The 25994-nt window shown below is 36.1% G+C and overlaps 2 protein-coding genes across 5 annotated transcripts; one reads left to right on the forward strand and one right to left on the reverse strand.

Annotated features, from left to right (window-relative positions):
* Positions 1 to 311: 311 nt before the first annotated feature.
* Positions 312 to 11750, reverse strand: LOC114749329 (mediator of RNA polymerase II transcription subunit 34). Of its 2 annotated transcripts, XM_028937824.1 has the most exons (20): positions 11607 to 11750; positions 11149 to 11372; positions 9869 to 10015; positions 9495 to 9710; positions 8588 to 8692; positions 8396 to 8500; positions 8133 to 8255; positions 6775 to 6863; positions 5750 to 5786; positions 5554 to 5587; positions 5225 to 5277; positions 5079 to 5156; positions 4702 to 4767; positions 4329 to 4395; positions 4187 to 4240; positions 2813 to 2920; positions 2554 to 2618; positions 1955 to 2033; positions 1358 to 1575; positions 312 to 734 (listed from the first exon to the last, which is right to left on the reverse strand). In XM_028937824.1, the coding sequence occupies exons 1-20, from the start codon at positions 11668 to 11670 to the stop codon at positions 543 to 545; spliced, it is 2124 nt and encodes a 707-aa protein (XP_028793657.1). In that variant the 5' UTR covers positions 11671 to 11750; the 3' UTR covers positions 312 to 542. The 2 variants fall into 2 exon arrangements, with proteins under 2 accessions (XP_028793657.1, XP_028793658.1); XM_028937825.1 differs by lacking the exons at positions 312 to 734; positions 2554 to 2618 and having other exon boundaries at positions 1554 to 1575.
* A 2562-nt stretch (positions 11751 to 14312) lies between these two features.
* On the forward strand, positions 14313 to 25095 carry LOC114749327 (alpha-glucosidase 2-like). Of its 3 annotated transcripts, none has more exons than XM_028937821.1 (23): positions 14313 to 14535; positions 15163 to 15454; positions 15653 to 15721; positions 15806 to 15943; positions 16042 to 16159; positions 16841 to 16923; positions 17663 to 17758; positions 18468 to 18636; positions 18714 to 18856; positions 18954 to 19040; positions 19182 to 19367; positions 19668 to 19835; positions 20773 to 20893; positions 20992 to 21061; positions 21757 to 21844; positions 21942 to 22062; positions 22243 to 22436; positions 22583 to 22691; positions 22967 to 23122; positions 23658 to 23760; positions 23907 to 24080; positions 24346 to 24491; positions 24712 to 25095. In XM_028937821.1, the coding sequence occupies exons 1-23, from the start codon at positions 14324 to 14326 to the stop codon at positions 24903 to 24905; spliced, it is 3237 nt and encodes a 1078-aa protein (XP_028793654.1). In that variant the 5' UTR covers positions 14313 to 14323; the 3' UTR covers positions 24906 to 25095. The 3 variants fall into 3 exon arrangements, with proteins under 3 accessions (XP_028793654.1, XP_028793656.1, XP_028793655.1); XM_028937823.1 differs by having other exon boundaries at positions 14436 to 14458; XM_028937822.1 differs by lacking the exon at positions 14313 to 14535 and adding an exon at positions 14593 to 14718.
* Positions 25096 to 25994: the final 899 nt, after the last annotated feature.

Here is a 25994-nt window from a genome sequence, read left to right on the forward strand (position 1 = left end):
ATTGATTCCCCGTGTTCTTCATTTATATTTATAGCCCTCCTTGGCTTTTAAATTCATCCGGAAAGAAAAAATGCAACATATTTTAAAGAAAATCTCAGCTTTTGTTTTGAAAGGACTACAGCATCCTGAACCTATCTTAAATAATACATGGTCTTGTACACACAAAAAAAAAATCGCCAACCTTCAAATAAAAATATACTTAAAAGCGATAATTAAGGACTTTATAAAAATGTTAAGTTCTCATATTAAGATCTCATAACAACTTAAGTTCTCAAATTCATTATTCATTTCCTGTATTTCACTACTGAAAATTTTCAAAAAATCTTAATATGGTATTAAATCTCCTTTTAATTTAATAAATAGCATGTAAACAATTAATAATTTGTCCCCAACAAAAGTTGAATTTCATGGACTACGATATTTTTACCCCACTTTATCCGTAAATCTTCTGAAATCTAAGCTTCCCACAATGTTTGGTCATTCAGCTTCCTTTCCCTATTAACCTCGTAGAAAACACACAGAAGACCATCCATCTTATGATATCATGCTTCATCTTCTTCACTACTCTCGACAAGCACAATAGGTTTCTTGGTCTTGGACCTCTTTGCAGCTCTAAATTCGGAGCCTTGTTCATTTTTCTCATCAGGAGGCTTAAAATCAGAATACATTTCAATTTGAGCAAGGATTCTATCTCCATACTTTTCTGTCTTCAGTTTTCCAATTATCTTCTCTAACTGCGAGTGGGAAAAAGATGCAAATCTCACGGTCACAACTCCAGTTACAGCTACAATGTTCAATCGGCAATGCAATGCAGTAATAGCAGCAGGCTGAAAGTTTTGCACTGGGCCCCATGTTTCTCGAAAATTAAATATTTCTTTTCTTAGTTCGCTGGGGTATTTTATGATAGACTTCAGCTTAAATATAATGGTCAATTATCTCTTCTACAAATCCTATATTTTAACTGAATTAGTGAATTCTGAACCATTTCGACATTCTTGATGCCTTTTTCGGCTCTTCTATGTTCGTAAAGATACTAGCTCTAGTTTTAAATATAAGATCTAGTTAGTAGCGTAAATTTGCACCACAAACTAGATCTTATATCTAAGACTGGAGATAGTACCTTTTGTCCTCAACCATCCAACTACAAGCAACGAGGACGCTTCCTTTTCTGTCTAAGATGCATGCGAAACTCGTCAAACCAGTATGAAATGAATAATAGAGGAATGTACGGTATTATTCTGTGTTGTGTTTCAGCAAGATAACAGTTAATTAAGATGAAAGATCTAAACAAAAAGAGAAAAAGACCATAGCTCCAAGAACCAGTGCAAAATGAGATTATGTGCTTTAAATAAGTTACCTGTTCTAGTGAGTTTGGTCTTTGAGAACTGATGAGGCTAATTTGTTGAGTGGATAAAACAGAGTGTGGGAGTATTCCTCCATGAATGGAAGACAATTCTTTCCTCAACTCATCAAGCTTTACCTCCAGACCAGAGGAACCAGGGCTACGTTTAACTGATCTGACACCAGCCTTAGTTCTCTGATCATTAGGAATTTCAATCTTGACTGTCTTCTTTCCTGCACGTAAGAACAACAGTCTTGAGAATAGCGAAATGTCAATCTGGAGGTGAAGCAGACAGAAAAGATATGTCTTTTGAAGAAGAAAATGCCATGGATGAACATCTTAGATCACAGCAAAACAAGATGAAATAGCATCTGTCCTTGAGTTTTTGTTATTGTGACCAAGTGGGTGCCTCTACGAGATCTTGGGCGCAGAAATAGAAGACAGACCGAATACTAGATGAATAAGGGTAGGTTTGGCCATAAAACCAGAATTTCTCAGGAACTGAAAACTACTTGAACCCGATTTGGAAGAATTCAGAAAAAACAACTACTTATTAGTTGCCACGATAGATTAGGTTGCAAGAATAAGGAAAACTCGTAAAATATTGCCTACCTAGCAATATTTGCTTGGCCAATGGTCCCACAGCAACATAAGCATTTGTTGAATATGCCGTATGCTGAAATTCTTCTTTCTGCATCAAGAAACATCGTCTCCAAATCACCCAGTGAAAAAAAATACACATATATATATTTACATTTATAACATGTGCCCATTGGATCAACTAAAAAACGCTTGTGCCTTAAAAATATGTTTAATATCTGATTCTAAAGAAAAAATTGCTGCCTATCCATCTTCCCCAATCTCTACAAGCATCAGATTCAAATAGTATATGATGTTGTAATCTGGCTCATTTTATGCCACTCAATATCTTCAACTAAATAGTATACGATGTTTTAATTATATTATAGTGAACCAGAGAATGATCTAGCTTCAATATATGTGGGCCACAAAATGCTTCAATATAACAGTTCTTGATATCAGATAAATAAGATAATCATCTAGGATGTCGTTGAATTCTCCGGAAACTGACTCATGGAAAAATCTTAACAGCTAATACTTTGCACAATCGTGGCTTTACAATTGTAAAACTGGTTTGGCGTGTGTGCAAGTCCAACTATAGTTGAGGGAATTCTGGCTTTCAATTATCTCACCAAAACCCGCTCTAGCAAAAGCTGCAAGATGATCTGCTCCATTTCCTCTTTCTTCAACTCAAAATCTGGATAAATGATTGGCAGCAAAATTTAATACAACATATTACTGTACATCGCCTAGAAAAAGATTAGACTGACAAAAGGAGAAATTATATTCATACAAAGGGGAATGCGAGAAAAGGCCATGGGAAAGAGCTTTTTCTTTTGTGGGGGTTTTTTTGGGGGGGGGGGTCTTTAGGCATTAAAGAGAGAGCACAACCTAGTTCCTTCTGCTTAATTTTCATTTTGTCAACCAACTGTAACATTGTTAATCGCTGATCATTTTCTTGCATATCTTGCAACAAAGAAACCATCAGCTTTGCATGGCCTGCAATTCATCCATATTACATGAATTAATAACAGTCAGTGATGAGTATAATTAGTACCTTAAAATATATAATATTTGCTTAATCTGCACTACTCTAAAGTATAGTTCGGGCTACCACCCCCAAAAACCAACCAATTGACAAAGGTGGTGAACTGCAGTTTGGAAACCTATTTGAGGTGCTTTGGCAGAGAAAACCCAAAATGTAGGGCAAAGATGCTTCTGTGGATTTAGAATTGATTTAATACCACCTACAGCCGTTTGAGGATGACCCCTTTCATGGCCATTTATGGTAGGGATTCCCCTACCTTGTTCAAGGGTAGAGATGATAATTCCAAGATAAATGAGCAACTAGAGGTGAGGAATGAGATATTGGATCTGCTTGAGCAAGCACAAAGCAAGATAAAAGAACAATCTGGCAGGATGCAAAGAGAGGCAGAATTTCCAGCCAGAGATCTGGTTTACTAGTACATTTAGCCTTGTAAATTGAAGATATCATTCAGGAAGAAGAATGAAAAGCTAGCATCTAGATTCTATGATTGGACAGGCTGCTTGCAAGCTGAATTGCCTAAAATAGCCAAGGATTCACCCAGTTTTCAATGTGTCTCAGCTTAAGAAGTCCTTAGTTCCATCTGCAGAGGCTTAACCCTACCTAGCTTCTTGTTATAAGAGTGTGAATTGCAAGTTCAGCTAGAAGATGACTGATGGCAGCAAGCAGGTCATGATAAAATGGAGAAACTTTCCCAATTGTGACAGCGCTTGGGAGCTGGGTGGATTATGACACTTTCGGCAATCCAATTCCGAGAATTTCACCTCTGGGACAAGGTGAGGCTTGCCGCGGCCCCCCCCCGGGTGACAGCAGAACCAAGAGGGAGAGGATCCAATGTCACAAACACTTCTGTTAGGGGTAGGAAATGCGTTTTGTAGGGCTGCATGCAGCATTATTACTTAGGCAAGCTTTCTGTTTCAAGTGGGGAGAGAGTGGAAAGTCAGTGCAATAGGTCCTGCCTGTTCTAGGAAGCAACCACTGGTAGATCACCATAGGTAGGTGAATTTTTTTTTTAAGTTGACCTTATTAAGTGGGATAAGGGTATCGTCTTATAAACACAAAGCAAGGTTAATTAGTCGAAGTGATCGAACATTGCGTAAAAAGGGTGAAAAGAGACCAAAGAGGAGAAACAAAAATAAATTTTTACAATCACAATAGCTATTAAAATGGGTTAAAAAAATAATATCTAATCGAACACATGACAAAACAACATGACTTACTGGAGACGTCCACTTCTTTCACCTCACTTGGGAATGCGCAATTGTCACACATCCCTGTAAAAATGAGTTTATCATTCAAATTTATGCCAAATGACCTCAAAGAGGAGGGAATTAAAAGCAAAAGACAACCATGAAAATGTACCATTGCAGTCTTGCAGTGGCTCAGCAAAGTGCCGGAAAATGGCACCGCGGCGACATTTTCTTTTGGACTGGATGAAAATGAATTACAGTCTTAAAAATTCAAGTTCAGGTAACCAAGTATACAATTCAAATGGTCATGTGTAACAATCATTAATCAGGAGATAGAAGTTCAATCAGTGAATATTGGCAACTATCAGTTCCAAATGGCTGATGCACATTATCTCCATCAGCACGTGTGTGAAATGAAAATGGGTGAACAGATACGATCATAAAATTGTCAAAAGATGAGAAAATTTTGATTCTCATTTCTGTAATCTCAACACCCCGTTGGGGGGGGGGGGAAGGAACGAAATGTTTAAAAAAATAGGAAGTACCTGACAATATCGTACTATGTCATACAAATTCTGCAGTCCTGTGTTTTCGTAGAAAACCATTGAACTCTGTCAGAAAATCATGATAATAATTATATAGTCCATGAATCAAACACAGGCACACAAATAGAAATGCAGAAGAAATTAACGAACACCCAAGCATGTAAAAATGTGCTTGGGCTTGAGAATAAAAAATTCTGGAAGGTTAATCACATGCTCCTCATCTAAAGGGGAAGCTGAAGATCATAGGCCAAAATCTATGGGTTAATATTTGAGTTCAGCAAAAAAAAAAAAAAGGGTCCTATCGGCTGCAAGCTTCAGATCTCATGGAAAATGATATACATACAAAGATTTGAGAAAATGGATTTGCCAATCTTTACCTGTCGGGGCACATCACCAGGTCTAAAGTAGAGAACACATTCAGATGGGAGTCCATCTCTGCCAGCTCGACCACTTTCCTGTAGGAAGGGTTTGATGACAGGGGAAAAATGCGACATGAAAAAACTATAGCAGGGATGGCTCAAACCTGGTAGTATGTTTCCATTGATTTGCTCAAGCTGTGATGGATGACGAATCTGACTACAAGCAAAAACCTCCCATTGAATATTCTCATCGTATATGAATGAAAAAGCAAAAACAACAAGCATGTTCAGCCTATTCCCAAAGTGTTGCTGACTTGTAAAAAATATGATATTCATACCCCCTTTCTTACATGCATAAAATGTCACATCACTAATGACTGTACACCAAACAAACACCCCTCAAGGGCAAAAGAGAAAATTGGTTTTTGCAAGCACATAAGAATCATTGTCCAGATTACCAAAAAGAGCAGGATGGCAATTTTGAAATACTAACCATCTGGTTTGTTGATTCCCATGCCAAATGCCACCTGAAATGCACATTCAAATAGATTTAAAAGATATCAGGCTAAGACTTGGGGGGGGGGAATTCAGGAACAAAAGAAATCGAACATGTGTTTGACCTAAACAGGAAGAGAAAACAGATATCAAACATGTAACAAAACAACAATTTCAATTCCAGAGATACATACCGTACCAACAATGACCTGCAACTTGCCATTGCTCCACCTATGCAATCAAACATAAATAATAGGCTCCATTAATTCAGTCTGTCCTAAGATGTTACACCACAAAAATCAATAAAGTAATCTTTTAAATCCTTGTCAGGATAGCGAACTGGAAGGGAATTGGGTCATTGGTCAATGGGTGAACCAGGTCTAACTAAAGGTCATATAAGATAACATAGCAATTATGTGACTGAAAGGCATACTTCTTTACCACCATAAAAATTAAAAAAAGGAAAATAATGATATAAAAGTAGCAATAGATATTGCAAGGGGAAAAATTTTATATGCCCAACCAGCCCTCCATGTGCATGAGAACTTCGGGGTTAGTTGCCAATAGCTGCCCAAATTTCTAAAACTGAGTACAGATCCCTCAACTTTTACACTAACAGAGATAGATACTTATGTCAATATTCCCCTAAACAATGGTAATTCAAATGCCACATATAACTTCCCTATAATTGATGTGACATGGCATGAGTGGTGGCTTTTGTGACAAAAGGACACTCACCACGTCAATTATGGGAAAGCATGATATGGCAATTGAGTCAATGCTTTTGAAGGGAAAACTGACAAAACGTGGTATTTCCCGAGCATGAAAGTTGAGGGACCAAAATTCTGATTTTGCAAGTTCTGGGGCGTTTTGCAAGAAACTTGAGGCTCTAGGTTTAAGACATAAGAGCCAGATGTGATTTCACTCGTTGCTTTAAACTGGGCCCAAGACTGGTTGATCAGAATCCATACCCAAGTTCACTAAAGATCTTCTGGGAAATAGACACAGTTCAGGAGGGCTTAATGGGTCAGATAAAGCTCACAAACAATCACTACTAAAGCTCTATAAGTAACAGTGCATTCAAACAGCAAGGCTCATCTAACAGAGCTAAAAATAGCAAGCCACTTAGTTATTTAGTTCCCAAAGCACCAGCAAGAACAATACAAAACATCCACAATTTTTTAACGAACTACAGCTGATTTTGTGATCACTACTTTACCGCATATGTACTTTTTCCCGAGCATGTACATCCATATCTGCATGGTAATAGTCTGCTGAAATTCCCCTCTCCCTTAATTCCGTTGCAACCTATAGTATTTGAATATAAAAGAATAGGTATTTATTCTACTTTATAAGATGGCAATTCACGTATTAGCAAAATAGCCAGAACATTGGACATAAGTATTCATGTCCATGCCGGATGTGCTTTCCAAAGTTGCAACCTTAACATGGGCTATGAAACAGTGAAAGAGAGAATTTTTTTTCAGACTCTATTTTAGGGCTCATTTAGCTTCTTTTCTTATCATTAGCATTTTTTTCACATTAATCTTTGCAAAAGAAAGCTCTGCTTTTTATTTTTTATTAATTTCTTGGTTTTGGCCATAAAAAACTAAGTTCTGTTTATGCAGCACTATAGGGTACAGTTCGCAATCCATGAAATTGATGATATAAGAACAAAAGTTACATCAAGGCATGCTACAATCATATCTAAAATAATAAATTACAATTAACCTGATGAGGCAATCAAAATATAGATGATGACAGTAATATTAGAAGCATACTCTTCAACGTAGCTAATCATTATCCTTGTTATACTAATACAAAAAGACACCATAATGCCATAAATTTTGTTGAATCTTGTAATGACTATGGGCTCATTCATTCTCCGATTGTCCCTTCTCTCCATCACACGGTAATTTAGAATCACAGTCAACTTATTTCTTTCCTTTCCTTTCCTTTCCCTTTTTTTTTATTTTCATCCATCATGCTAATCATGTATTTATTTCTTGTTTTCCTCCTCAGTTTTTGAGATTGGCTGGCTGTTTCTTGGATCAGCTATCCCTTTTAGATAATGCTCCAACTTCAAAATAACATGAGTAATAATTGACTTCTGAATTCCAAGATTTCACACGAAGAAAATTAGAAAAATATGTTTTAATTTTGGAATTGTTTAGAGAAGAAGAAGCTACATAAACATAAGAGACCCGAAGCAACAAGTCAGCCCATAGATGTCAGACTCCAAGTCTCGTTGGAGTTAAGTATGTCCACATTAGGTCTTAAGTAGCAAACACGAAGGCCTTGTTAGGAATTAAACCCAAAATTTGGTGAGTTAGTCTGCTGCCTCATCGTTAGTGTGTAGTTTCCATTCATACTCTAACTTGGTCTTGTCATAGAGTCAAAGCTTGTCATTGTTTCCTCAGTTTTCAATTAGATTTTCATGGAGTCATAAGTTTCCCACAAACAATCCTCTTATCTCACGTACTATGTGGAAGACCTCCCCTCAGTCTTGAGGGAAAAATTTTACCACTTGTGAAATATGCATGCATAATGTAAGAGAGATGTCCCAATCAAACATACCTGTTCACATTCTTTCCTGGAGAAACAATAAACTATCCCAGATTCCTCATTTGGATAAGATTCTTGAATGAATCCAGCAATTTCATCAATAACCGCCTTACCAACAGATGACTTTTCCTTTACCTTCAGCAAAAAGTAATATAAGTAATTTTACTTGGACATTGAAATAATGTTTGTAATTATATCTTCTTAGTCTGCTTTTCCTTTTTATGAAAGAAAAAACACAAAGAATGCAATGAAAAAGACTATTCTTATAAACATACCATATAAAACAGGTTTGGTCTGTTGACTGTGCTGACGAATTTGACACATCTTGGAATGTGCAACATTTCCATCAGATCATTTTGGACTCTATGAGTAGCAGTTGCCTGACCAATAGATGACATAGCAGAAATCAAAACTATTTTATTAATTTTATTCCCGATAATAAAAGAAGGGGGAAGAAGAAGACTCACAGTCAAAGCAACTAATGGAACATTAGGAAATTGAGTCTTGAGAATACCAAGGTTCTTGTAGTCAGGTCTAAAGTCATGACCCCATTGGCTACAGCAATGTGCCTCCTGCAAGGCAGCCAAAAACCATAACCCAACTAGTCACACACATAATTAAAATTGTCATGAAAATTTGTGTCCTGTGCAAGACAGCATCGTAACAGAGGGTTGAGACGTGTAGAATAACCAAGCAATGAATCACCAATGGTTCAGTAAATGAACAAAATACTAATACTGGAAAACGCTGAAACAAACAAATATGCTAGATTCCAAACATGGAACATACAAAACAGGCACTTATATTATATACCATCTGACTATTAACACCCAACAGTTTTTCACTTTGAAGAAGCAATAAGTTAAGCAACTCAAAAATGTCCCTGGATTTGAGCAAGGGCCATGACTCTGGGCATGACTTTCAACTTAATATGACTGCATGGCATAGGGATAGATAATCACCTTTATAGAAAAGAGAGTTTCCTACAGTACGATGATGAAAACATGTACTACCAATAATATCAGTCCATAGAAAGTTCATTAGCATCTTCTTCTAGTACACAACAGAAATGTCCTAGAGCGGCCTGAATCAGAGCATTTCCTCCTCATGGGAGATGGTCCGAAGCCAAGTCACATATTCACAACCTTATGGATAAATATGTTATTGCATTTAGTTGAAGCAGGGCATTAAGTAAAACAGAAAATCAAGCAAGGAAGAATGTGTGTCCATGGAACACATCTGCATGCAGCCTTAGAATCAAAAAGTACTGACAATCTTTTGCTTTTTTTTTTTTTTCCTTTTTGTTATTGAAAGCAAGGATATTAACAAGTAAATTGCAGAGCAAGTGTAAGAAAAATGTTACTATGCACTCACATCTACTGAAATTAGAGAGAGACGACCCATGTGATGACACTTTTCTAGTTTCGACATAAATCTCTTGCTCTTTGATATCTTTTCTGGTGTGACGTACAATACTTTAAGATCTCCCTCACCCTTATCCAGAGCCTTGTATATGAACTTCTCATCTTCCTTACTTGTTGTTGAGGTCAACATGTATGCTGGGATCCCTAGAGCAGTCAAACCCATAACCTAAAGCGGTCAACAACCCCCATTCCCCCCACCCAAGATTAAAAGAAAAAAAAAGGAAAAACACAATTAAAAAGAAGGATAATAGGAAAGCAGTAACTCAAGGAAAGGTCATAAAGAAAAATTGGAATAAGATTTTGATGTAACTAAGCACTGCAAACCTGATCCTGAATTAAAGAAAGCAAAGGACTGACAACAAGAGCAATTCCATCACGGAGAACAGCGGGAAGCTGGTAGCAGAGACTCTTGCCACCACCTGCAGCCATAATCACCAGAACATCCCTTCCACTCATGATGGCATTAATTATCTATCATCATCAACATGCTACTTATTGATAAGCTATATGCACAAGAAAATCATCAAAAAGAAGAAAACTAAAGTACACCAACTTAAATCCTCAAATTATGTCCATAGTCTACACGCATCAATAGCTTCTTAGAAGTATCAGAAAACAGAGATAACAACCCAGAATTTGAATGCAAACTTCAGAAGCTAAAAATGATTAAGAGTAGACATTAAACCACTTGCCATGATAATACAAGGTAAGAGAAAGCTTTTTACATAATTTTCACATGTTAACTTAAAGGAGTACAGTGTAAACACGCACCAAAGGGCTCGCACATGATATTAATAAATAATTTATCACATTGTTTCAGATCAAACAAAACATTATTCTCTTTCAGTTGCCTAAGAAGCATGGATACTGGTACAGACATATAGATCTGACAAGTGTCCTCCTGGATTTAAGTTGTCGTGTATTGTTCGGTTGAGTCTAATACAACCCACTGGACATAAACATGGTTTTGTATTTTAAGTTTCCATGCTTCAATATTGTGCCGACTTCTTTCTTCCAGATTTTTAGTGTGAAGTAATTAGAGTTTTGGTGAACATGGATTCCCCAAGGACCAGGAAGCAAGTTCTAATGGATAGTTTGGAGGCATAAGGAAAGAAAGGACTTGTGAAGCGGTGTTCTATTTGCAGCTATTTGGCGCATAATCTCTACACTTAAAGAGAAGTATATGCCTGCATTGGAATGAACGGGATCTTTTTTGTAGCTTCAGTCTGGCATCCAACTCTCGATTATTTTCAATGAATCTCCTTATCATCCTGAAGGGATTTAATGTGTTCATGTGTCTTTCTTCATTCTTTTATTTGTTCTGTTCGATTTGTGAAGAATAATGCCATGTTCTTCTTCAATATATTCCTCCTTTCACTACTTCCCTGGGAAGGAAACCGGGAACAGTCACCATCAAATTCAAAGCCTTCCGCTTAAAGGAGACGGAGAAGGATAGGATATTTATTTATATATCTGAATTTCAAGAGAACTTCAGAACAAAGAAATAAGTAGCGGCTTTTGTGGAATGGTACCATATTTTTACTTCTGAGCTGCACTAAAGAATATTTATCTCATTTTTTTCCTGTTCGAGTTAAATAGTTTACCTCTCTTTGATTTGCACGATATGTAGAAATGCCAAAAATATTCAGCCTGACATCATCTGCTTCAGAATCCCATTCAAATGGCCCAGACCAATTTTCCACGGCGGCACTTGGAGCACCGTCACTGACCTGGTTCCCAGATTCCTCACATGCTTCCAGTATAGCCTTGAGCTCCGATTTTCTCTCATGCAACTGCTCTTGTCTTTCAATCAATGCCCTTATTTGATCTGCACAAAGATCAACCCAGTAGGAAACGATAAATAAAAAAATAGTGCATAATTAACGCCACTTCCAACCACCCTTTAGGGGTTCGCATATGGCACATTACAGCGCGCTCCCATTATGCTACGAAACCATCACAACTCACTAATGTTCAATGACTCAGAGAACACACTAAATTTACATCACTTGTTTGAAAAATGTATATTAGCTGTGAAAGATAAATGTGTGGGAAGAAGCACCTTCAACATCTTGAATCTCAACCTCTACATTTAGAAGTTCCTGTAACAAGTCGTTGGGCTCCATCCTCACGTACAAAAATTATAACAGTATAGTGGCGACCCCAAGGATCGTAGTAGCAAGTCGCCGCACAAATATACCAGCACGCTATCTACGCTTAAACCTAAGAAACGACACTCGAAAAAGTAGAGCAACGTCGCATAGTTGAAGTTGCTCTGCAAAATCGCAGTAGTGGTGGTGATATTTTTCAGCCATTACGCTTGAGTTTTCCTTTTTATACGCCTAACATCGGACGCGGGCAGCGGGACCCCTGCCCGCGCAGAAATTATTAACAATAATAATAGAAGTATTAAACACAAACATCGCGTTCGCGTCCTATAGGATACAACATAGTTTCACGTTCAATGTGAATTTAACTACAAAACTTAATTTATTTTATTTCTTATATTTATTTATTTAAAATAATTTTTATAATAATTATACATGTTAAATATTTTATCAAATAATAATTATAACTAATACATATTATTAGCAATAGTATTTTAAGAAAAATAATATATATTTATTTTAATTAACTAATTTAACTAATTTTTAAATTTATTTAAATTAGTAATCTAGTTTTTATATTAAAGACTGAATGGTATTTCCTAAATTTTATTTTAATAGGAATATATCCTAATAAATTTAATATTTTTAACTTGGATTTCAATATTTACTACTTAATTTATAAATATTAAATTTTTGGAACTTACTAATATTAAGTAAAATTGGAGGAGTTATAATTAATTTTTTTACATAGAAATTATGAGTGAAATCACTCATAATATTAATAATAGGGTTAGGGTGCATCCAGTAATCAGAATTAGTTTATGATGTATCCAGCACTCTTAAATATTTTTTAGGTGCTTCCAGTACTCTGAGTTTTTTTTGTTTTGGTGTTAGATACATTAAAAAATATAAAAAAATACTGAGGTACTGGACGCATCAAAAAAATAATACAAGGTGATGGATACATCTAAAAAAATATTTTAGAATATTAGATGAATCACAAAATATTTTAGAGTGTTGAATGCACTGGAGAAAATATTTCAGAGTGTTGGATGCAACTTAACCTTGAAGAATATCATGATACGTTCTTTGTGGGCTAGACAGGCCCTCTTGTTTTTGGACAACTAAGCCCAAAACTATGGGGCCCCAGAAAGCCTTCGGCGCCGCCAACTGATCCCGTGCTCGTCTTTCCCATGGTACCAACGTTGATTAAAGAAAGTGAAGCCCAGAGTAGGGAAGGCCTGGCACTTGAAATTTTTTTATTTTGGTTAAACACGACAATTTTAGTCAAGATATTATCGGGCATCACCGTATGCGTCTCTAAATTTTCAGGCACTTAGCTCGATTTACACTTGATCAGACCACTTAACCTAGGCCTTGTTTCTAGATTAAAACGGGCGAACAGGAAGCGAACAACAATGGCGGGCAGAACATGGTTACAAGCCGAATGCCAAACACTGAAAGGTGAACTTGCTGGTACCAAGGGGAAAAGCAAATCATGGTTCACCCAAGGGGGTGTTGCAAATGCTTTTGAAAAATATTTTTTTATTACTTTATATTTATTTCATATGTTAGAAAAGAATATTTTTTTAATATTTATTTTATATATTATAAAATTATTTTTAAAATCATGATTTTGTTTCTATTTAAACACTCTAAATTAAAAAAAGGATATGGACCTGCTTAATGTCAAAAACAGTGAAAATAGGGAAAAGTTATATATTCATCCAATGTTGTAATTTCTAACCGCATTCAATGCGCTTCATGGTATCTCCCTCGTTTTGATTGAGACTTGAAAAGGCTTCTTTTTTATCCTCTCTCCGGATGAATGAGGATCCACTTGAAACAATTTATAAATAATTTTTAATAAGAATTTGTGAAATATAAAATAATTATATGAAAAAAACTTTATCTCAATTTATGTCAAACGTATTTATAAAAGATTTTTTAAATCTTTCCAGATAAGCCCTAAATTAAAAATCTTCCAAGAAGTCCTTCGATTTTGCGAGCATCCATCGACCATCACAAGCACGTGGCCATTAGGGGGAAATTGCGCCAAGGGCTTGTGGGGCCCGCCTCTGGCCCCCGAACTCCTTGCTTATTGCAATTTGCACGTCAGATCCTGCGAAAGAAACCGTACATGATGATCTGGGCGATCTGATTGCATATAATTTAGATTCTCTATACTTATCTTTGTGAACATGGTGGATTGTATGAGCAGTAAAAGCAAAAATAAACAAATAGAGTTACTACATGTGAGTTATAAATACGTTATACGATATTTTATTAGCGGGCGATTATCAAATGCGCTATGTAATTTTCAAAATCTTTTTAATCAATATCAGAAAATTGTGGAGTTAATACCTGTAAATTTGACGGTTAGCAATAAATTCACGCAAACTAGTCTAGTCCCCGTGAAAAATGAGCTGTTACTGATGATAATTCACAGAATCACAGTTAGTGCGGTTAATTATACTCGTTATGACGAATCACAGATAAAATGAACATTTTTTTAGCTGATATTTTCAACTTTCATTTCAATTACATTTATTTATGGTAAGGATTTGGAGGAGCATCTGGATAACAGTCTGTGGTGACTCAGTACTCAATTCTAAAATACACCTATTATAATTATAATAAATTATAAGTTATAAATTCAGTATAAAGAGCCATGATCGAAGCAGGACGAGTCATTGGCGCAAACAAACTGAGTAACTCCGCGGTAGCATTCGGGTTGACGACGCCCAGGCATCATCATCTACGTCGTGTTGGAGGTGCTCAAGCTGGAAGTCTCATTGTTTCAACTGTGAGTTTATGCAGGCTTGATTATCGGAGGCATGATCTAACGGGATCAAAATCCTCGCATTTTGAGCCCATCCTCAGGTTCCTCCATGCTTCTTTAATTATCAGATTGAGTTCTACATTACCTGAGTGGTATATATCACACTGCGCGGGCTTGAAATGCTGATGGAAGTGCAGATTCTTTGATTCTAATTTCTCTGAATTTTCTGAACAATGTTGCTGTTGTCTTTAATGGGTTTATCTCGCTTTTATGGAGCATAATTGGTAATCAGCAGTTGAGCTTTTTTTTTTTTTGGTAATTCCAATTGCTAGTTGGTTCTTGCTGCAAAATTGCATGAAGAAGAATTTTGAAGGGGGCTGTGAATTGAAGTGTCTTATTTAACAATGTGACAGAAATTTGGCCCAGATGTGTATTTCGTTTTTATGGGAGCTAGATTCATATTCTTATAAATGTAGTTTGCTATTGCTAGAGTTTGAATCTTTCTTTGTGAATTTGCTTGCTTCAGTCTATCTGATGCATAGGTATATGTTCCTGTTGACTATTCCGGTCCTGATTTTAGATTAATCCTAATCATGGCATTTTACAATTTTCTTCTGATTTTTATTTCATCCCAGGGAACTATTTTCATGATCATTTTTCACAAATAATTTCTCTTGGGTTTACTTTTATTGGACGCCTAATTTAAAGATGTTTTTTTTGGGCCGTAGAAAGAAGAGATTTTGCAAGAAGCTTCTTACTAAAAGGTTTATGCTTAGAATGGCTTACTCTCAAGGAGAGAAAGTCACTTGCAAAGTCAGCTCAGGGAATATGATTTTTCAGCCTATACTGGAAGATGGTGTCTTCCGATTTGATTGTTCTGTAAATGATAGAGATGCAGCATATCCAAGTATTTCTTTTGCAAATAGCAGAGATAGAGAGATGGCAATCACAAGTGACAAAGTTCCTTCATATATTCCTAAATTTGAATGTCTTCTGGGGCAGCAGATTATCAAACTCGAGGTTAGCTACTCTCATTTTTGGCATTGGATCTCATGGCTGTTGTCTTACATATTTTTGGCATCGTATTGTGGTTTAGTTACCTTCCTTACATTGTGCTAGGTCCCTCTTTCTTCTGTTAGGTTCTTTTTCTTTTGCATGATATGCTTCTTATCCATTTCCTCTACCTTCAGAAATAGACTGAATTTGCTTCTGATACAGCTGCCTCTAGGTACCTCCCTCTATGGCACTGGAGAAGTCAGTGGACAGCTTGAGAGGACTGGGAAGAGAGTACGTCATGTCCCTTTTTTGTTTTTCAAGTTATTAGAATTTAACTTGCCATCTTGGTGCTTATATATTAAATTTCATTCACAGGTTTTTACATGGAACACAGATGCATGGGGTTTTGGTCCTGGAACTACATCCTTGTACCAATCACATCCATGGGTGTTAGCTGTCTTTCCAAATGGAGAGGCACTGGGAATTCTTGCTGACACTACAAGGCGCTGTGAGGTGCTCTCATACCTGACTTTATGTCATTTATGCTTGTCAACCTTTAAGAGACTTTTATATTTACGTGTTTAATATTAATGTGTTCTGTTCATGAGCAGATTGATCTGAGGAAAGAATCAACAATACAATTTAATGCTCCCTCCTCTTACCCTGTCATTACGTTTGGTCCATTTGCTTCACCAACTGCTGTTTTGATATCTTTATCTCATGCTATCGGTAATTTTCTGACAAATTATACTGTGATCCATAGCGCTTCAGACCCCAGAATGTCTCAATGATGAGCAATATCTCTTATATGACAATTGTAACACTATATCATTGTATAGGGAATTGACCTAAGATGAATTTTCGTGACTTCTTTATTTGAAAGGGACAAGGTCTTTCCTGTCTTGTGCATCATTGGGAGGAATTCCATATTGATAAAAGAAATAGTACCCATTTTATCATGTCTTGTAAACATCTTAGGCGTATAGAGCATCATTTATTAAGGTAGGAGTTCATCAAAATCCTTGTTTGAAAGTGAAGACAATATTTATGTATAGTTAAATCCAGAAAGTGTGCAGTTTGTTGTTTCATGTTATGTTATACGTACTATTATTTTCTTTGTTAGAGTTGCTGCATGTTTAGTTTCATATTGGATACTACCAGTTCGATGCTTCCCACCAAAATCATGATTTTGGTTATTTTTAAGATGAAACTACATAAGCACCTGATCATCGGTTATTTATGTTTTAGTTATTTAGGATGATAACCCGCGTTTAATATTTAGAGTTATATGCATATGCTAGAGGTAAATTGGAATCTTTAAAACATTTTCATAGTGACCCCAATGTAATCAGTTTGGTGGTGGAACCGTGGAAGAAAGATACTTCCTTATGATTTCCTCCTCTTTTTCAGGAACTGTGTTCATGCCCCCAAAATGGTCGTTGGGTTATCACCAATGCCGTTGGAGCTATGATTCTGACAAGAGAGTTTTAGAGGTACTGTTGCTTCTCAGTCTCTGACCTATGGTGATCTTAATGAGTAATTGCTTTTGAATGACAATCTGATGACATTTTTATCACGTGATGTGTTCCTCTACCAAGGCTGAGCTCCTTATGCTGATATAATGTGCGAAACAATTTTTTTCCCCTTCCTTTTCTTACACATACTTTTTTGCCCTTTTTGACTCTTTGTTTGGACGAGCACATAGAATTTTCTTTCAAATTTTAATCATGTTTTCATTTTAAAGTTATGTAAGATATCTCGGCAAATCAGATTCATTTATGAATCATGGCCATGCCTGGAATTGCCTGACGTCATATTCAAACTGAAAGAGTATGGACGCCTTTTTACCTAGATTTTTATGCTTTTGGGGATAACACACATTTTAAAAAGAACACGATTCCAAGAAACGTAGGCAAGTTGGGAATATGAAATTCGTGCTCAAATATGTAAAATTTCCGCCCTACCAAACAAAGAACACTATTTAATCTCGAATAATTTTCAAGTTTCTTACCTAATAAGGCTTTCTAGTCTTAGTATTCCTGTAGGCCTCATACACATATCTCATGTAGCTAACCAGACATCCAAAATAACTAGGAACATAGCATTGTCCACGTTACTCAGCTTCTTGCATAATTTACAGTTGTGTGTTTTACGTTTTAACTTTCTATGGGTTGTTAAATTTTAAAAGGCACATGTATATTTCTTTGATTTGTGGTCAACTTACATTTGAAGGTTGCAAGAACATTCCGGGAGAAGACCATACCTTGCGATGTGATATGGATGGATATAGATTACATGGATGGATTTCGATGTTTTACCTTTGATAAGGTATGTTCTTATGCTTTTATCCTCTTTAGGAGCTAAATTGGTTTAGTATTCAGTAACTTATTTCCTCCCCAAAGATCAGGTTGGTGATAAATTTAATGAATCATGTTGTATCAGATCTTTAGAAAATGCGTCCTGATTCATGTAGTGATGAGTGATGCTGTCTGTCGGGCCAAAAAAAAAAAAAAAGAGTGATGCTGTCCATGTTTCACATACAAGATGGATCTCCTCTCTAATTTGTGCAAGGTACTCAGTACCTAGAAATAGTGATGAAAGCAAGAGAAGGAAGGGGAGGAGGAAGGAGAACTTTTTTCTTGCCTTTGGGGTTGAGGGTGGGGGTGGGGGAGGTGTGTTTAGAAATCTGAGGGTGAAGGGCCAGGAGGAGGAGAAGGAGGAGAATGCCAGTGAAAGATAAGTCAGAATTCTAAAACAACATTTTCTTCAATCCTAAAGTGCCTTATAATCTTTTTATAGTGCCCTGATGACCTTAAAAGCAAAAGCACAATTTAAACAAAACAAAAATAAATTACTATTACTAATATATTAATTTCTAATCTTATGCATATTTTAAAAAAAATTAATATTTTTCCTTATCTCTTCCATTCTCGTTCAAGTATCCTTACCTATGACCTGTTGTTTTGGGTTGGCTATCTTTAATAAGTCTATGAATCTCTTTTTACACAGAAGAATTTACATATTATATATTTTTCAGGAGCGTTTCCAAGATCCCAAATCTTTAGTTAAAAACCTCCATGATAATGGTTTCAAGGCTATTTGGATGCTTGATCCTGGGATTAAACATGAAGATGGGTATTTTGTCTATGATAGTGGTTCTAAAAATGATGTTTGGGTTCAAAAGGCCGATGGAACACCTTTTATTGGTAAGGTCTCTCTACATATGTTACTATACTCCTCCTCCTCCTTCTGTGCTGCCTGAAGTACATCTATTCCTATTTAGGGGAGGTGTGGCCTGGACCTTGCGTCTTCCCAGACTATACACAGTCTAAAGTTCGTGCTTGGTGGGCTAATTTAGTTAAAGATTTCACTTCCAACGGTGTTGATGGTATATGGAATGATATGAATGAGCCTGCTATCTTTAAGGTATTCCTAGCCACTGACTATCTAGTGAAAACGATATCTTATCTACCTATCTGCTACTCTTTCTGTGTATTGTTTCTTAACGTTTCTTCTTTTCCAGGTTGTTACAAAAACAATGCCTGAAAGCAATGTTCACAGGGGAGATAGTGAGCTCGGAGGCTGCCAGAACCATTCTTTTTATCATAATGTACTATTCTTTAACTTTAAGCTTGTATTGGACCACCATACAAGTAGGATGTAATTTGGTCATATGGGATTCTGTTGTGTGTCTTGATTTTGATACTAATTTTATAACTTTATGGTTGTTGATAATTTTGCTGTGGCTTAGGTATATGGCCTGCTGATGGCAAGATCAACCTATGAAGGCATGAAATTAGCTAATGAAAAGAAGCGTCCATTTGTTCTTACTAGAGCTGGATTTAGTGGCAGCCAAAGGTATGCTGCAACCTGGACGGGGGATAATCTTTCAAAGTGGGATCATCTCCACATGAGCATCTCCATGGTTCTTCAGCTGGTAAGAATATTTCCCTTGAGCAACATTTGCTGCTGGCTTTCTCCTGTTTAGTGGAGCAGCTTTCAAGAAGATTGGTTCAAGTCTGTATGCGCCTATGAGATTCTCGTTCATGATTTTTGTTTTGTTTCATGAATTTTCAGGTGTCAGATATATGTTGTGTGAAGACTCAGTATAGATTATATTTCTGTATGTAATTGTATAGATATGTGTAGTGGAACAGAAATATTATTATTGTAAGTCAATATGGTCTGTATTTACTATAACTACTTGAAAGTCATGCTTCTTAATTCTTATATTCAGGGACTCAGCGGTCAGCCGCTTTCAGGGCCTGATATTGGTGGATTTGCTGGAAATGCGACCCCTAAGCTTTTTGGAAGGTGGATGGGTATAGGTGCCATGTTTCCCTTTTGCCGTGGGCATTCTGAAAAAGATACTGCTGACCATGAGCCCTGGTCTTTCGGAAAAGAGGTCTGTTCATTTTTGGCTAAATGAAATATAAAATCAAACTTTCTGGGTTTTATTAATTAGGTAATAAGTAAGTCCATGTCACATGGAGCCAGAATGTATGAAGGCTGTAAAGTTGATATTGTTCATAGCTTTGGGTGAGTTTATGGAAAAATAAATAAAATATTTCTCTTGCATTTATTTCCTGCTTTATGTTTTGGTGTATGTAGTATGCAAAAATGATTTTTTCTGCCACTTGGTAACATGGGCCGGGTGAAGCAAAGCACTTGGTTACTTTCATGGTCACATAGTAAAAGCCTGCAAATTTACCTGAGACAAACCAGTTGTAGGGTTTGGCTAAATATCATCGGATGTTATTTAACTAGGAGTTGAAATATGTTTAGGAATAGGGGACATCGATAGGTTCTCTGATGAGCAGAAATCATGGAGTAGTAATAAGATTTAGATCTGAAGAAGGTAAATTATGTATAAACATGATTGAGAGTAGGACTATAACATTTGTGCCCCTGTTGATATTAGATGTATCCTTGGAAAATGCAGCTTTTGGATCAAACTTATCTAGGTTAATGTGTTGTTCATGGACCAAAAAAAAGACAGTTATTCTGAGGTAAAACATAAAATGTTCCTTGGGAAAAGAAGAACATGGTTTTACCACAAAGAACTGAAAATGGAGGTCTGTTGATTAAATATACGCTGAAAGAATTGCATCACTTGGAAAAAAACGTTTTTGCACTTTCATACCAACATCAAGGCGTAAGTAAGTAACTAATTAAAATTATAATATAAATCAGAGAACTTCTAAATATTAGCTCTTTTTAACATGACCATATTATTTATTGTTATTTGTTGTTCTCCCGACTTTGTTTGCTGCTAGCTCTGTATTCAATGCACTTAGCATCCTGTACATTGGGCATCATTAACTCTAGTTAATGTTAAATAGTGTGAAGAAGTTTGTCGATTGGCATTGAAGAGGCGCTACCACCTTTTACCACTTATCTACACGCTTTTTTATTTCTCTCATACAAGCGGCACTCCAGTGGCAACCCCTACTTTCTTTGCTGGTGAGTTCTTGTTTATTGACTACTTGAAGTTTCTCTTGTTTAGTTGATGAATTTCGACCTTGAAGAGCATACAACTTATCTATACCTTGATATGGCAGATCCAAAAGATCCAAGCTTGAGGAAACTTGAGGATTCTTTTTTGCTGGGCCCAGTTTTAGTATATGCAAGGTTCTTCCACTACCTTACTCTGTTCCATCATCAATCTAGAGGAGTGTCAAATTGTTGAGCGGCTCCTTTTTTTTCCGCCTTTTTCTTTTTTAATGTCTTGGTGGGAAGTAGGTCGGTTTTCCTAGTGCTATTATGTACGCTACTAGGTTACTAGGTTTCTGCCAACTTGCCACCACTTTTTGGTTAAAATTATGACTTTTTACTTGTTGAAGAAAGGGGGATAGTGAATGAAATTTACCTCTACTTTTGATAAAAATTATATCGAATTCACTAGTCTTCATTGTAAATCCACATTCAGTGACATTAATATTCATCCTCCTTTTTATAGGCGGAAAATGTTGTATTCAATAATAGCTGTGTACACAGGAATTATGCTATTTTTCAGTTATCTGTCCCCATATTCTCTATGTCTATTGACAACTACTGTTAGCTTCTGATGTTTTCCTCCCATGATGGATTCTGTATCTTATTGTCTCTCATTAAAGTAGGTTGCACCTTATCTGATATGGATGCTATAATCTGAAAATGTAATGTTGTCAATATTTATTCCTCCTGTGAAATCTATACAAGCATTGTGGTCTCAGGACCTGTTATGTTCCTTGTTTGGATTGCTGGGCTTTCAACGTTTGATATTCCCATTTTGTGTATAAATGTACTGATACAACTTCTTTCATTATTTTTTCCAACTTCATCAGAACCTCACCCAGCCAAGGGTTGAATAACTTGGAGTGTGCATTGCCAAAGGGTATATGGCTGGGTTTTGATTTTGGTGATGCACATCCGGTACGACTACTTGTTTTATTTGATATTTGTTTTGTTGTATTGTTATGTACCAAATCCTTTTTTCCTTCTAATTTTCACCATTTTGGGGATATTCCAGGATTTACCAGCTTTATATTTAAAAGGTGGCTCAATTATACCTGTCGGCCCTGCTATTCAGCATGTTGGCGAAGCCAATCTATCAGATGACTTGACACTTCTTGTGGCTTTAGATGAGCATGGTAAGTCCACTGTCCATAATTTCATTCCTTTTTTTTTTTTTTTTTTTAATGCCACCATCCACAAATTCATTCATGACTTGGCAATTGACGAGCTTTCATGAAAACAATTAATATGGTCTCTACTCTTCAGATTAATACTTTACTTACAGCAGCTCTAAGGATAATATTAATTATTGACAGGGAAAGCTGAAGGTTTCCTATTTGAGGATGATGGTGATGGATATGAATTCACTAAAGGCGAATACTTATTGACCCATTACGTGGCTGAACTTCAATCATCAGCTGTTACTGTGAGTGTACACAAAACTCAAGGATCATGGGACAGACCAAAAAGACGCCTGCATGTTCAGTTGTTGCTTGGTGGGGGTGCAATGGTATGAGGTTCCCTTTTGATAGGAAAGACAAAGAATATGCAATTTTAATATAGTTGTAAACTGTGAGAACATCCTCGGTTAATTCATTTTAATTTTTGCTGCATCCCTGACTCGAATACTTGTATCGAGTTGAATTTACTGAGCAGCTTGACACATGGGGAATGGATGGAGAAGTTCTGCAACTAATGTTGCCTTCAAAAGAGGAGGTATGTCAGCTGGTATCTACTGGTGAGAAGCTATACAAGAATCGACTGGGTATGTATTCCTTCGAAAACATTTGAAGCTTATATTATGCCTATAAGTTCTATTTTCTTGTTCAACCTTTTCTCCGCTGTTACAATCTTTGTCCTCCTGTTACAGTCTTTATCCTTTGTGCTCACTAGTTTTTTGTGTCTAATGAATGAGATTAACTTATGCGTCACAACATATTTAAAGACCCTTGCTTCTTTAAGGGATTGCAATGTCCAAATAACTTTTTCATGATATCAATTCCTTTTTAAGATGTGCTATGTTCCCTCAACATTTTGCAGACAGTGCTATTCAAATTCCTGATGTGGAAATGGTTTCTGGACCGAAGGGAACAGAGCTGTCAAAATCTCCCATTGAATTGAAGAGCGGTGGTTGGGATCTTAAAGTCGTCCCCTGGATTGGGGGTAGAATCATCTCCATGATGCACACTCCTACCGGTAGAATTGATTTTTTGTCATCAAGTTATCTGAGTTTTTCTTACAAAGACCAAAATTTTTTATTTTTTAGAATGGAAATGTACACACAGTTCGTTTAACTTTTTATTTTTTGGTAATAACAGTTCATGTAACTTCCGCCGTTTTGAAGTTCCCGTTTCTTAGATTTCCTCTTGTGTAACATTGCTGCCATTAAGCGTGAAGAATTTTTCCCTCTCGTCTGAATATGTACATAGCATATCTTAACTAGTCAATCTGGACTTAGTAATTATAAAATTCCTCTTTGGATGATAGTTCCTGAAACGTTGGTGCTTTTTGTTGTATCCATATTAAATGAAAAAGATGTCAGGTTTCCTCATGCCAACTAGATGTACTATTTTATGTTGTTTGTAATATTTTTCTAAATTGCTTGATGATTTACGATTGATATCCATATTAAAATAAAGGGTGTCAGATTTTCTTATGCCAACTAGATCTACTGTTTATATTGTTTCTAATATTTTTCTAAATTGCTTGATGATTTACATTTTGTTCGCAGGCACACAGTGGCTCCATAGCAGGATTGAGATCAACGGGTATGAGGAGTATAGTGGTACAGAGTATCGTTCCGCTGGGTGTACTGAGGAGTACTCTGTTATTGAGTAAGTCTCCTTTCCGCATGTCGTTGTTGAGGAAATTTCATTGCTGAAAAGCTGCAGAATCCACTGTACATCCTTGCACATAGTTTCAAACCTTGAGAAGTTGTCAGGGTTTTGTTTACATTTCTTCTTGTTTTCATCTTTTGCAGTCGTGAACTTGAACATGCAAAAGAGAAGGAATCTCTCTTATTAGAGTGTGATATTGGTGGGGGATTGGTTCTCCAAAGGCAGATTTATTTTCCAAAGGATGCTACCGAAGTTTTCCGGATAGACTCTAGCATATTGGCTCGCAGTGTTGGTGCTGGTTCCGGAGGGTTCTCAAGGTTTTATCTGACAGCTTCTCTCTGATACAGACATCAGTAGCATTACATATATGATATAATAAACATCAAGCTGAATTTATCTCGGCATTTGTCTGTGTGACAACAGTAGCTTCTCTGTGTACAAGATCTGTTTTTCACTGTGTTGTGCACTGAACCAGCTCATCAATTTCATTTTCTTTGTGACAGCGTGTAGTCTTAATTTTATACATTTTTTACCACTCTTCAGATATTCTAAATTATGAGTGCTCCCTCATATTTATTGTAGGTTGGTCTGCTTAAGAGTTCACCCAACATTCAATCTCTTGCATCCCTTAGAGTCTCACGTCTCATTTACTTCAGTCGATGGATCAAAGCATGAAGTCTTTCCAGAATACGGGGAGAAATCTTTTGAAGGGGACCTTCTTCCTAATGGTGATAATCTAAGTTTATTTACCATTTGACTTACCCATTACTACCCAGAAATCTTTTGACGGATCAAAGCATGAAGTATAATGCCTTTTTTTTTCCCTTAAACACTCTTTCGTTTTGTCTTGTTATATCTGTCTAAGCTTCTTCGTTTTTTCCCAAAAAAAAAAAAAACACGTCTTTAAATATTTCTGGATAAAAATTCTCATGGTGACTGTGATCTCAGGTGAGTGGATGCTCATTGATAAGTGTCTTGGTCTGGCACTGGTCAACCGATTCAATGCAAACGAGGTATTCAAGTGTCTTATTCACTGGGAATCTGGGACTGTCAACTTGGAGCTTTGGTCAGAGAGCAGGCCTGTTTCGAAGCAGTCACCCTTGAGAATTGCTCATGAATACGAGGTTGTCAGAATTCCATGATTATTCAAATGGTCACTGCATGAATGGTTGAAATATTCATAACAGGACAGGACTCTGTTGAAATCACTTATTATTATCTTTCTTTTTTTTGGGTGAAGAAAACGCTTTTAATTTAGGACGTTTGTTTAAATGTTTAGAAATAATCAGAATCTAAATAAATAAATAAATTTCTGATTATTTTGAGAAGTTATTTCAACTAGCTTTTAAAAATTAATGAAACCGGTATATGATAAACATATTTATTTTTACAATCTAAACAGACATGCCCAAATGACCTTTCTCACATATTGCTCGCAAATAGAAGAACACGTCGCAAAGGATTTGTCCATTTATTTTGAATGCTTTCGCAATTGTCTGATATTTTCAATTAAATTTTAAGGAAAAAGAATCTGATAAACGAAAATGGCCGAAGCCAGTTGGCAACGTAACTCAATTATGAAGTTTTAAAAAATGATACACTATTTGACAAAAGCCTTGTCACAATCCATGCTTGAATATTTTCGTCACAAAACTTGTAATGTGTTGGACATCATCTTTTTTTTTTTTTTTGAAAATTTAAATTTAGATAAGTTGGGTCTTAAGATTCACTAGAATTAGAATATATCTTCATGTTCAAAAAGCATTAAAAGAGATATTTACAGATTATCTGTCAATAAGATCTTTAGTAATATCATCCATTTTGATGATGCAAATTATAGCTTACATTCTTTTGTAATGTCCATGGCTTGAGTGCCAGCAACAGTAATAGGTCAATAGCCTCACATGCTAATAATTCTTTTTTTTTAAATGTGTTTTTTAAAGACTAAAAAAATATTAAAGACATATTTCACTTTAATAAAGACAGTATTCCCCCATCCTTAATAATGATCTGTAATTTTTACTTCTGAATAATATACTCGAACCATTTTTTTCATTCATTCAGTCGTGTTCAACTCATGCAAGATTGTAGTATGCCTTCAAATTTCTCGAGGATGACTGCTTTTCATTTATACAACTTTTCTAAATGTCTAAAAAAAAAAGTTAATTATGGGCTGCAAAGGTAAAGATAAATAATATACATCAAAATATCACGTCCTGTAACAAACAAAA

This window comes from Neltuma alba, unplaced genomic scaffold, assembly GCF_004799145.2.
Source record: "Neltuma alba isolate B1F8T4 unplaced genomic scaffold, ASM479914v2 tig00006019_pilon, whole genome shotgun sequence".
NCBI lineage: Eukaryota > Viridiplantae > Streptophyta > Magnoliopsida > Fabales > Fabaceae > Neltuma > Neltuma alba.